This window comes from Bos grunniens, chromosome 8 (genome assembly GCF_055505025.1).
Source record: "Bos grunniens cultivar Pamir isolate PY7600 chromosome 8, Bosgru_T2T1.0, whole genome shotgun sequence".
Classification (NCBI taxonomy): domain Eukaryota; kingdom Metazoa; phylum Chordata; class Mammalia; order Artiodactyla; family Bovidae; genus Bos; species Bos grunniens.
In genome coordinates this window covers 68,575,932-68,588,677 of record NC_141172.1, presented here as the reverse complement: position 1 = coordinate 68,588,677, position 12,746 = coordinate 68,575,932, and the positions used below count along the sequence as shown (strand labels likewise).

Sequence of the window (12,746 nt, the reverse complement as noted above, 5' to 3'; positions counted from 1 at the left end):
GCCTGCCCTGTGGCCCTGGGGTTGACCCTCGGGGTGGCTGCAGAGCACCCCACGTGGCCGGGAGTGCTCAGTGACGACAGGGCCCACCTGCCCCTCCACGGCAGCCGGCTGGCGCCCCGCGGTCTTTCCGTGTTGTCCCTTTGTTCCTGATGGGCCAGAGCTTGTGGGGTTAAGCTAGCAGAGATCTTGGCCAGCCCTCAGCGGAGATGAGCGAGGCCTTTCATCTCAACCGGGCTGGGAGAGCAGCTGCCTGCAGCACCCGGCTTTTAAAATGTGGGGGTGGCCACTCACAGGGAGGGGCACAGCCGCCTGGGAAGGTCCCCCAACTCGTGACCTGTCAGGGTCAGAAATTCTTGTGTGAGGCTCAACTTCAGTCTGGCAGGCTCTGGTCAGTGATCAGACAGGCCTATTCCCTGGGTCCCCTGAGGTGGGGGGGTGGGACAGCGGTGGGGAGGACAGGCAGGAACATTGCCTTGAAGCTCCCGAATCACTTCATCTTCCTCCCTGGCCTCTCCCAGCCCAGCTCTGACCTAGAAAGGCTCCCGCGCCAGCCCAGCAGCTGCTCTTTATTACCTCTTCCGTGGTGGTCCCTGGCCGTTGCCTCACCAGGGCTGGGTAATGAGGCTGTGCTAATTACCATTAGGCCTGGATCAGGGCCCGGAGGGAGATGAAGAGGGCAGGTTTTTGATCCTCCAGCCCCTGGCGTTGGGGTTGTTGAGCTCTTGTTCCCTGTTCGGGTCCAAGGGGTGGGATTAGGGAGAGCTCCTTCTAAGCCAGGCCGTCTAGAGGCTCAGCCACGCAGGGAGACGGACCTTGGCCTGTAGGGATTTCTCCCCACTCCTGCCCTGGGCCCCTGCCCCCAGCCCCTGCCCATGCCTAGGTGGCAGAGTCACCCAAGGAGCTGGGTGCTGGAGGGGCCAGCAGTTCAGGAGGGAGGTATCAGAGCTCCACTGCTGATGGCTCTCTGAGTCAGTCTCCAGGTGTGAGGGTTCAGAGCTGGGTGGGAAGGACCTCGGGCCAAGCACACCCTGCCCACGGGGGTCCCAGGGGCTATCACGGAGGCTGCTATGGACACCCAGGCTGGCAGGGTGAGGCAGGGGACACCAGCCTGGAGAACTGGGGGACTGACTCTCGCCTCAATTTCACCACCAACGAGGCGGCCTTGAAATTTGATGCCTGGCTTCTAAAGCCAACTGGAGAGAGATCCCGGCTGCTTCCCACCACCCCAGCAGCCCACCACCTGCCAGGAAGGTGGGTGAGTGGCCGGCCGAGGGGGCGGCCACTATCTCCGCAGCAGATCCGCTGACCTCTGCCTGAGCCCCCTGGCCGGCCTGCCTGCCTGCCTGCCTGGCTTCTATGCATCCCGTGGCCGACATGCGATCCCCTCCAACCGGGTAAACCCGGCGCTGCCTGTTGCCGCCTCTTGCCAGGCGAGAAGCTCCCAGGGACCCCAGCACCGGAAACAGGAAACTGCAGCTTTCCTGTCCTCTGATGAGGAACATTGCCACATGGCCTCCCCACCGCCCCCGGCCTCCCCTGGGGGGCTCGGCCTCTAATCCCAGTCTCTGGGCCGTGTTCACATGGTCGGATGGGGATGCTTTCAATTTCCCTTTCCTGGTGGGTGGAAGATCCCGGCTGTGTGGGCACAGATTGAGGAATGGCAGGCATTCCCCACCAGGGCCGGCTGCTCCCAGCCCACCTCCCAGCCGGCCTCCCTTCCCTCTGCCTCCCGCTGCCTCTTCACCCGGGAGACATTTGCTGTTCCCCACTCAGGATGGGCAAGAAATGGACAGAGCTTCAGCAAGCGCTCGGGGTAGGCCCAGCCTTGCTCTTGCTTCTCCGTGGGTAGATGTGATTCAGTCTTTAGGAGCTTGGGATGTAGTGAGGAAGCCATGCGGCATTCCAAAAAAATGGTCCAGAGTGACAACTGCCAAGGCGGGTCAGTGCAGTGGAGCGGGAAGAGCCGTGCACAGGCCAGGCTTGTCTCCTGTCTGTGGAAGGGGAGCAGGGCTAAACTCTTGAAATGACCAAGCCCATCATCACCTCCCTGAAGGAGCTGTCATGGACTGGAGTCACTCTGTGCATGGAGGGCAGAGACCCTCCTGGGGTCCTGGCCCAGGGACCCCATGTCCCCCTCACCAGTAATTTTTGGGGGACCCCCGGCACTGGGCAGAGATGTTCTGAGCCCTCAGCCTTGCTTCTTCATGGCCACCCAGTCACAGTGCAGACTTGGTCCCTAGGGAGAGCTGGGCCACTTGTCCTTGTCAGGTCAATTCCGAAGGTGCCCTGTAGGGTCCCAGAGCCATGTCTGGAAGGGGCCCAGGCCCTGGGGACCAGCCTGTGCTTGTCCTAACCTCCCTCCCACGTCCCTGCCCCGACGTGAAGGTAGAGGCGGCACTTACACACCCCAGACAAGGAGAGCGGGGTCAGCACTGTGGTGTTTATACTCTCTAATACATGGAGCTGGCAGAGTTCTGTAACTTCTGAGGAGAAAATGAGGAGGTGGGGCTTCCGTGAGGCAGTGACCAGAGCCAGGGATTCAGATTACACTGGCTGACCCCCCCTGCCCCACCTCAGTTTCCCTGCTTGCGTATGGGAAGGGCATGACCCCACCCCTAGGGGGTCCTGAAGTCCAGGGCCCAAAGCCACCCAGGTAGTAAGTGGTTCATGATCCTCGGTGGCAAACGGAGTGAGTGGAGCAGCCCCCCTCGGCCTCTGGTTTGACTGTGGAGTGCTCTGATGGGAGACAGGAGTTAGTGTGGTGAAGAGACCGTTTTCCTGGGGGGTCTCACAGAGCTGCTGCTGCTCCCCTCCAGAGGACAAGTGGTCTCGCTCCCACAAGGCTGAAGGTAGCCTCCTGTGAGCACACTCATCCCCTGAGGTTGCCTGGAAATCTGCCCTGGATCCATTCCTCCCTGCCTCAGCTCAGGACCTGTCCAACCTAGGGTTGGATTCCTACTTCCTGTGTTCACTTCAGTTCAGTCACTCAGTTGCATCCAACTCTTTGCAGCCCCATGGACTGCAGCACGCCAGGCTTCCCTGTCTATCACTGACTCCCAGAGCTTGCTCAAACTCAAGTCCATTGAGTCAGTGATGCCATCCAACCGTCTCATCCTCTGTCATCCCCTTCTCCTCCCACCTTCAGTCTTTCTCAGCGTCTGGGTCTTTTCCAGTGAGTCAGTTATTCGTATCAGGTGGCCAAAGTATTGCAGCTTCAGCTTCAGCATCAGTCCTTCCAATGAATATTCAGGGTTGATTTCCTTTAGGATTAACTGGTTGGATCTCCTTGCAGTCCAAGGGACTCTCAAGAGTCTTCTTCAGCATCACAATTCAGAAGGATCATTTCTTTGACACTCAGCTTTCTTTATAGTCCGACTCTCACATCCATACATGACTACTGGAAAAACCATAACTTTGACTAGATGAACCTTTGTCAGCAAAGTAATATCTGCTTTTTAATATGCTGTCTAGGTTTGTCATAGCTTTTCTTCCAAGGAGCAAGAGTCCTTTTAATTTCATGGCTGCAGTCACCATCTGCAGTGATTTTGGAGCCCAAGAAAATAGTCTATCATTGTTTCCATTGTTTCTCTATTTGCATTGAGGTGATGGTACCAAATGCCATCTTCTTCGTTTTTTGAATGTTGAGTTTTAAGCCGGCTTTTTCACTCTCCTCTTTCACTTTCATCAAGAGGCTCTTTAGTTCCTCTTCACTTTCTGCCATAAGGGTGGTGTCATCTGCATATCTGAGGTTATTGATGTTTCTCCCGGAAATCTTGATTCCAGCTTGTGCTTCATGTGCTGCATTTCGCATGATGTACTGTGCATATAAGTTAAAAAAGCAGGTGACAATATACAGCCTTGACATACTCCTTTCCCAATTTTGAACCACCAGTCCATTGTTCCATGTCCGGTTCTAACTGTTGCTTCTTGGCCTGCATACAGATTTCTCAGAGGGCAGGTCAGGTGGTCTGGTATTCCCATCTCTTGAAGAATTTTTCCACAGTTTGTAGTGATCCACACAGTCAAAGGCTTTGGTGTAGTCAGTAAAGCAGAAGTAGATGTTTTTCTGGAACTCTCTTGTTTTTTCGATGGTCCAACAGATGTTGGCAATTTGATCTCTGGTTCCTCTGCCTTTTCTAAACCCAGCTTGAACATCTGCAATTTCTCAGTTCACGTACTGTTGAAGCCTGGCTTGGAGAATTATGAGCATTACTTTGCTGGCATGTGAGATGTGTGCAATTGTGTGGTAGTTTGAGCATTCTTTGGCATTGCCTTTCTTTGGGATTAGAATGAAAACTGACCTTTTCCAGTCCTGTGGCCACTGCTGAGTTTTCCAAATTTGCTGGCATATGGAATGCAACACTTTCACAGGATCATCTTTTAGGATTTGAAATAGCTCAACTGGGATTCCATCACCTCCACTAGCTATATTCATAGTGATGCTTCCTAAGGCCCACTTGACTGCATTCCAAGATGTCTGGCTCTAGGTGAGTGATCATACTATCATGATTATCTGGGTCATGAAAATCTTTTTTGTACAGTTCTTCTGTGTATTCTTGCCACCTCTTCTTAATATCTTCTTGTTTCTGTTAGGTCCATACCCATCTTTGCATGAAATGTTCCCTTGGTATCTCTAATTTTCTTGATGAGATCTCTAGTCTTTCCCATTCTATTGTTTTCTTCTATTTCTTTGCATTGATCACTGAGGAAGGCTTTATCTCTTACTATTCTTTGGAGGTCTGCATTCAGATGGATATATCTTTCCTTTTCTCCTTTGCCTTTAGCTTCTCTTTTCTCAGGGCTCTTCAGACAACCATTTTGCCTTTTTGCATTTCTTTTTCTTGGGGATGGTCTTGATCACTGCCTCCTGTATAATGTCATGAACCTCTGTCCATAGTTCTTTGGCACTCTATCAGATCTAATCCCTTGAATCTATTTGTCACTTCCACTGTATAATCATAATGGGTGTGATTTAGGTCATACCTGAATTGTCTAGGGTTTTCCCTTCTTTCTTCAATTTAAGTCTGAATTTTGCAATAAGGAGTTCATGATGTGAGCCAAGTTAGCTCCCAGTCTTGGTTTTGCTGACTGTATAGAGCTCCATCTTTGGCTGCAGAGAATATAATCAATCTGATTTTGGTATTGACCATCTGGTGATGTCCATGTGTAGAGTCGTTTCTTGTGTTGTTGGAAGAGGGTGTTTGCTCTGGCCATTGCATTCTCTGGGCAAAACTCTGTTAGCCTTTGCCCTGCTTCACTCTGCACTTGGCCAAACTTGCCTGTTACTCCAAGTATCTCTTGACTTCCTACTTTTGCATTCTAGTCCCCTGTACTGTAAAGGACATCTCTTTTTAGTGTTAGTTCTAGAAGGTCTTGTAGGTCATTATAGAACTGTTCAACTTCAGCTTCTTCAGCATTAGTGATTGGGGCATAGACTTGGATTACTGTGATATTTAATGGTTAGCCTTGGAAGAGAACAGAGATCATTCTGTCGTTTTTGAGATGGCACCCAAGTACTGCATTCCAGACTCTTGCTTGAATATGAGAGCTACTGCATTTCTTCTAAGGGCTTCTTGCCCACAGTAGTAGATGTCATGGTCATCTGAATTAAATTCACCCATTCCAGTCCATTTTAGTTCACTGATTCCTAAAATGTCGATGCTCACTCTTGCCATCTCATCTTCCACACACTTCCTGTGTAGGCTAGCCCAGTTCCCGTGTTGAGTCAGTCTTCCAAAGTGTATCTGACCTTGGCCTTGGAGATACAACCTGGTTGACCACCGGGGAAAGAGAAGTTATGAGCTGTGTGTGGTTCAGGTGCTACTGGGGCCAGAGTAGCAAGAACTGCTTGACTGACCATGGGACGGTGGCCCGTCCAGAGCTGTACAACAACCCGCACCCGCTGCTTCTGTGTCATGGCACCCTCCTTCCTAAGGACAGGAGCTGAGGCGACAGCACCTTGACAAAGACGAGGAAACTGTCTGCAGCTCTCTGCCTGCCTGGTCCTTGTCCTGTCTCTGTGCCCGCCCCAACCCACCACCTCCCGGGCAGCCAGAGAGATGGAGCGGAGGCTAGGAACACTGGGGCTGCCAAGCAGGGGTGTTGCTAATGAGAGAGTCAGGGCAGCTGCTGGTGGTCCATGTCCAGTTTGGGTGGAAGGGGAGGGGCTCCCCCAGTACCTGAGACCCCCTTGTAGCACTGCCTGAGGCCAAAGAGGTGAAATGAGTCCCACCTTCTCTGGAGGGTCTCAGCCACCTAGGTGTCCAGCCCTACCTGGGGGACCATGTGTTGTGGAGGTGGCCATCTGCTCCAGTTTGCTCAGCACCAAGTAGGCCTGAGTCTTCTGCCCGGCAGAGCAGTCCTTCGGGTATTGGTTTGATTACAGCGTACAGGGGTCCATGACTGAGGATTCTGAGATGGGTGGCTGCTCTGGCCCACATTAGCATCTCCAGCTACACAGTGAGCCCATTACAGACACCCAGGCAATTAGAAGGATCCTCTTCAGTGGCCTGTTTGTTTCATCCAAGTTTACTGCCTGGGTCCACAGCTTTGTTTGGGACATCATGCTCCAGGCAGGTTTCTGTCCTCTGTTCTCTGGCAGAAGTGGTCATTACTCTTAGGTCACTGCACTCTTGATCTGTTGAGTCTTTTTCCTGCCCAAACTTCCATTTTCTGAGCCTCCCTCTTCATGCTTGTCAGCCATAGAATAATCGCTGGGCCGTCATCTTCTCAGTTGGAGGTGGCATCTCCACCAGCTACTCAGGCTTAGTGTTCAAACCACCCTGTCTTTTCCTGTCCAGTTCCAGAAAACCCACTCACGGCTTTGCCTGGCCTCCTCCCACGCTCATTAGTCGAGGAGAACGCAGCATCCTTACCTGGATGTGGTCGTGCCCTGGGTTTGTCTCAAGACTGGGTTGCCCTTTCTAGTCAAAGAGGACCCTCATCACAAAGACTGTGCCCACGGCGGCCAACCACACCAGAGCCTCTGCTGCTGCTCTTTCTGACCAGCTGCTAGAGTGTTTCCCTGTGGTTCCTTTATCCTGGTGGGGCAGAGCTCCTTGAGTCATTTTTCTCAAACATTTGGTTTGACAGTTTGGCCATTTCAACAGCAGAACATGCGGATTCTTGCGTTTCTGGTGGAACTGGTAGAAAAGGGCAGGAGTAGATTGTTATTTTATTGGAATATAGTTGATTTACAAGGTTATGTTAGTTTCAGGTGTACATCAGAGTGATTCTGTTTTTTGTTTTTATTTTTTGGCTATGCCATGTGGCTTGTGGGAGTTTAGTTTCCCAACCAGGGGTTGAACCTGTGTCCTTGGCAGTGAGAGTGCAGATAGAGTCCTGACCAGTGGACCACCAGGGCATTCTCGATTCAGTTATATGTGTGTGTGTGTATGTGTATATATGTGTATTTTATAAACATTCTTTTTCAGATTGTTTTCCATTATATGTTATTACAAGATATCGAATATAGTTCCCAATGCTATGCTGTAAGGACTTCCCAGGTGGCTCAGTGGTAAAGAATCCACCTGCCAATGCAGGAGATGCAGGTTTGATCCCTGGGTCCAGATGATCCCCTGGAGAAGGAAATGGCCACCCACTCCAGTCTTCTTGCCTGGAGAATACCATGGACAAAGGAGCCTGGCGGGCTACAGTCAGTCCGTGGGGTTGCAAAGAGTCCAACACAACTTAGTGACTAAACAACGACTACTTTGCAGTAAATCCTTGTTCATCTATTTTATATATAGCAGTGTGTATCTGGCTAATCCCAAACTCCTAATTTACGCCTCCCCTTCATCAATGGACATGAGTTTGAACAAAATCTGGGAGATAGTGAAAGACACGGAAACCTGGTAAACTGCAGTCCACGGGGTTGCAGAGTCAGACACGACTCAGTGACTGACAGTCTCGCCGTTTGGTAGCTACATTTGTTTTCTTTGTCTACAAATCTCTTTCTGTTTTGTTCATGTGTGTCGTGTTTTAGATTCTGTGTATGAACAATACAATATGATACTCGTCTTTCTCTGTCTGACTTAGTATTGTCATCTCTAGGTCCATCAGTCTTGCTGCAACTGGCATCATTTCATTCTTCTTTAATGGCTGAGTAATACGGGAGTAGGTATGGTTGCACCTGATGGCAGCGTGAGGTGGTGGGAAGGTGCCAGATGGAGAGCTGGGCCCCTTGAGTGGACCTCTGCTGGACCCTCACTACCTAACTGTGACCTTAGACAATTCATGTCATCTCTCTGGTCTCAGCTCTTGCACTTTTTTAAAGGAAGATGTTGGACAGAAGCTTGACCTCCAGGCTTTTCTGACACCAGCCCTCAGAGTGGCTGCCCTTGGCCCAGCTCCTGGGGCACCCTTGGATCCAGGCCCAGTCGTGAGGGGTGTGTCTCCATTTGCTCAAATGGCTTCCTGAGCCCTGTCCACCCGTCCCTTCGTGATTGTCTAGGGAGCTCTCCTGGTTCTGCTAGCTCATCTGTCTTTTGTTTCTTCTCAGAAGCGTGATGCTAATTAATAGAAGCTGAATCATTTTGTACCAAGTCAAAAAAAAATACTCCAAGGAGTCTTCAGCTCCTCCATACTCTGAAATGTGTGGAGTCATATAAGGTGGGGGCTAAAAGGCAGTGGCCACATCCTTGGCATCTTGTATTCACGACCCCCTGAGTCTCCTTAGGGGCCATGGAGAGGCCCTTCACCCTGTCTTCCTTCCCCCGACCTTACCCCCTGGTGATATTCTCAGCATGTACCCCACTGAAGCCAGGGCCACATCTGTCTCATCCATAGTAAGATCCCCAAGATCTAGAATGAAGCCTGGTACTTGGTAGACACTCAGTATGTGTTTCTGAATGAGCGATGAACTGCCAGCCTGCAGCTCTAAGAACAGGCCTGTCTTCCCAGGTTCGGCAGTGTGTTCCCGAGTCTCAACATGGCAGTGAAACGGCGGGAGCAGGCCTTGCAGGACTACAGAAGGCTGCAAGCCAAGGTGGAGAAGTACGAGGAGAAGGAGAAGACGGGACCGGTGCTGGCCAAACTCCACCAGGTACCAGGAAGAAATGCTGGGGGTGGACCGGAAGCCGTGTGGTCCGACACGGCAAGTTCCTCCTTCACCAAGGGGCTAAGACACCAGATGTCCTGACACCTCCGCCTTCCCTCCACCACCCCACCCGACCCCCGACACACACACACATCTTGCCCCAGTCAGGGTTCTGGGTGAGCCGTGACACCCAGCGTGTTGCTCCCCAGGCCCGAGAAGAGCTTAGGCCAGTGCGGGATGACTTTGAGGCCAAGAACAAGCAGCTCCTGGATGAGATGCCGCGCTTCTACAACAGCCGACTGGACTACTTCCAGCCCAGCTTTGAGTCCTTGATCAGAGCACAGGTGAGGCGGCTGCCACCCCTCCTGCCCCGGAGGATGGCCCAGCGCTGCTTCCCTTGGTGGAGAGGCAGCTGTGGGCTTCAGACCAGCCCAGCCCCACCCCACACACTTGAAGTGGGCTTAGCCACTTTCTCCCACCACCCCCGCCCATTCCCCCAACTCCCCAGCACTGCCTGAGGGGAGGAATCCAGGCACCTCTGGTTGTTGGCTGGAATTCCTGTTTTGGTTCCTCCGTTGCTCTATGGTTAATCCCAGCCTTGGGACGGAGTCCCCCTTGTCCATGAGTCCTTCCCTCAAGTTCTCCCCACTCCCACTCAACCACAAGGGCAGGAAGAAACCAGGCCGCACCTACAGTGCCTCACCCTGATGGGCAGGTACCTTGCCTGGTGGGCTCAGGTGAAGAACAGAGGCCTTTTCCTAAGGACCCTGCACCCCTGCCCTTCCCTGATTAGCCCTTTTGGTGGAAGACTAGGGAGTGTCTTGACCTTTAGCAGCCCTGGGCAGGGTCCCTAAACCCTGGAGAGAACCATGCTCAGCACTCCCTCTGGGGCACCACTTTCGGTGGAAAGGTAGGCTCACTCGGGCTGGGCTGGGGTGGAGGTGCACTGAGGTGGCCCTAGGAACCATGCCTCCTGCCATCAAGGGTGTAAAGACAGAGTCACCGCTGCCCTCCTTCTCCGCCCCACATTCTTCAAGCAGTTAGCAGGAGTTAGTCTCCCCATTTGTGAAAAGAGAGAAGGTTGAGGTGCCAAAACCAAGAGGTTTTCTATATGTGGGACACCCCGCCGCCTACCCCTACTCCCCCAACAAGGTGACTGCAGGTAGTCAGCATCCTGCCAATTTCCCACCAGGTAACAAAGCTAAAGGCTCAGCAGTCCGCCTCCAACCCGACACCTCACCTCCTGGCCTGGGTTTCTGGCGCCCTCTAGTGGACACACTCATTCTTGCAGCATCCACAGTTGCAGACACTGAGGAAAAGCCAGGTTTCTCCCTCCCAGCCTATCTTGGGAGAACCCCAAAACCCATGGGAATCATGGGATCCGGAGCCCTGAGCAGGATTAATATTAGTGACCAGAACCCCGGGGGTGCAGGGAAAGTGAAGCAGAGAGCTGAGTGCGTGGGGCAGCCCTGCCCTTGGAGGTGCATGCAGGCTTGCTTCCAGCGGCTTCTCCCTGGGCCAAGGGGCAGTGGTTTGAGAAGACCCTAGCCTTCCCTCTCCTGTGCCGTGCTCCCAGGCCCCCAGCACGGCCCCTCCACCCTGCATTGTGCGCAGGAGGAAAACCTCCAAGTGCCCGAGCGGGGAGCTCTGGGTGCCCTGTAACCAAGCAGCAGGGTGGTGAGGGGTTGTTTACTGCCTCGTCAGCGCCAGCCTCCCCCTCCCGCGGCTGCTGCTGTCATTAGTCACAGAAGTGAGCATTCTGAGTGACTCAGCCTGCGCAGTGCGGCTCGGGGCAGGGAGCTGGGGGAGGGAGCCACCCATCCTTGCCACCCCAGCCCAGGCCCCAGCCCCTCGGGTGACACAGGATTTGTTGGAGACCTTGTTTCAACTACCCCTCAGCCAGTGGAGACCCAGCTCTGGGAGTGTGGAAGGTGACGTGACCTGGCCTTGCCCCTAGTAGCACTGCAAGCCTCTGGAAAAGGAGAGTTCCTCCTTCCCAGAGACAGCTTAGAGCTGGAGCTGGTAAAATTTCAGGGTGTTCGAGCAGTGTCGAACGTTTTCTTCAAAGCCCATGCTTTCATTTGGTCGTGAGGTGGAGGCTGAGGCAGAAGGGGCCCCCGGCCTCCCTGGGGCCTGCCCAGCCCTCCACCACCTGAGAGAAGTTGATGGTCCTCACTCCTCAGCCTGCTGCCCCCACCGCCTTCCTGCAGGCCTCCTTCCTACTCATGTCTGTGCAGAAGACACAGAACAATCCTGGTCTCTGGCTTGGCTTTCCTGGGTCTGCAGTTGAGGCGTGGTCAGGGCTGAGAAGGGACAGAGGCCAGAACTGTGTCCCCTCTCACCTTAACCTTTAAGACTGTCCCAGGGCTCTGGGAGCTACCATGACCTCTCCCCCACGGCCAAGAGCTTCTGGCTTCCATAAAGCAGGTAGCCCCTGACTCCCTAGGCCCACCCCCAGGATCCAAGGGTCCACCCACTCCCCCCAGCCCTCTCCCCTCAGCTGCCTGGAGAGCTCAAGCCTCCACCTCACTCCCCTTTGCACCCAGGCAGTGGGCAGCGAACGTTCCTGAAGGGCTCAGGGCCGTGGTTGTCCTGCAGTCCAAGGGGAAGGGTGGTGGCGGAGGGGAGGTGACGGAACAGCAGGGGGCCAGCCCATAGGCTCCAACTTTTCTGCTCGCCATCCCAGGGGTGCAGTGCTTTGGGGCCCCGTGTCCTGAGCACAGCACCTGCAGACCTCTCCTCTTCCCCCCCAGGTCGTGTACTACTCAGAAATGCACAAGATCTTCGGAGACTTGACCCAGCAGCTTGACCAGCCCGGCTGCCCTGACGAGCAGCGGGAGCGGGAGAACGAGGCCAGGCTGAGCGAGCTCCGAGCCCTCTCCATCGTGGCGGATGACTGAGCCTGGCCTGGGGAAAACTCTGGAACACAAGCCAGCCTCCCTCATCTGCCCTTTTCAAAAGCTCGGGCATCAGCCAGCAAAGGGCCCCTCCTTGGGAGAAGTATGGGGACAGTGGTGGCTCCCCCTCCCCAGCCCCTGGGAAGGCCTGACACCAAGAGCCCTAGCAGGCTGCTGTGTCCCTACCCCACCGTAGCAGAAACCCGCAGACAGGTAAGCAGTGTAGGCTGTCTGTTCCTGAAGAACCGTCCAAAGTGCCTCCTGGCCTCGGGCCAGAGCCTGGACTGTCAAGCTCCCTAGAGGTCTCAGCCTGGCTGCACAGTTGGGACCACATCTACCTCCAGAAGGGCTCCCTTGGGAGTCCCCCACCTACGCTGCCTTTTCACCTCAGACTCACCTTTTCTGGGAGAGGCTGCGACACTGCCCTGGAGTGTCTCCCAGCACTCAGGCTCAGCCCACTTCTAGCCTTTGGGTCACCTGCAGGGGAGACCCTTAGTCTTACAGCTTCCCTAGAAGCTGGGACTCAACGTGTGTAAACATCCTACCACACTAAACATCACCGACCAAGTCATGGGCCTCAGAGCAAGAAGAGTGGGTTTATGTCTCACCTGGTTATTTGGAACTTTATTTTTCCAAGTAAAATTTTCAATGAAATGTCCATATATTATTGTGCTGTAACTATTAAGAAGGGAAGGGCCACCCCAGGTCTCTCTCTGGGTTAGGCTGCCCCCTTACCCCCTTAGGGGGGTGGTCAGGGCAGGGTTGCCCCAACCACCCCTAGCATCCCCTCTCCTGACCAACAGGTCATGGAG

At 53.8% G+C, this 12,746-nt stretch overlaps 1 protein-coding gene across 2 annotated transcripts in view; it reads left to right on the top strand.

Moving 5' to 3' along the window:
* The window catches only part of BIN3 (bridging integrator 3), a 50,493-nt gene extending 37,901 nt beyond the window's left edge, over nt 1-12,592 (top strand). For both annotated transcript variants that reach the window (XM_086416254.1, XM_086416253.1), the window contains 3 exons: nt 8,902-9,043; nt 9,247-9,381; nt 11,791-12,592. In XM_086416254.1, coding sequence (XP_086272380.1) covers nt 8,902-9,043; nt 9,247-9,381; nt 11,791-11,937 — 424 coding nt within the window. In that variant the 3' untranslated portion in view covers nt 11,938-12,592. The remainder of the gene's footprint in view (nt 1-8,901; nt 9,044-9,246; nt 9,382-11,790) is intronic.
* Nucleotides 12,593-12,746: the final 154 nt, after the last annotated feature.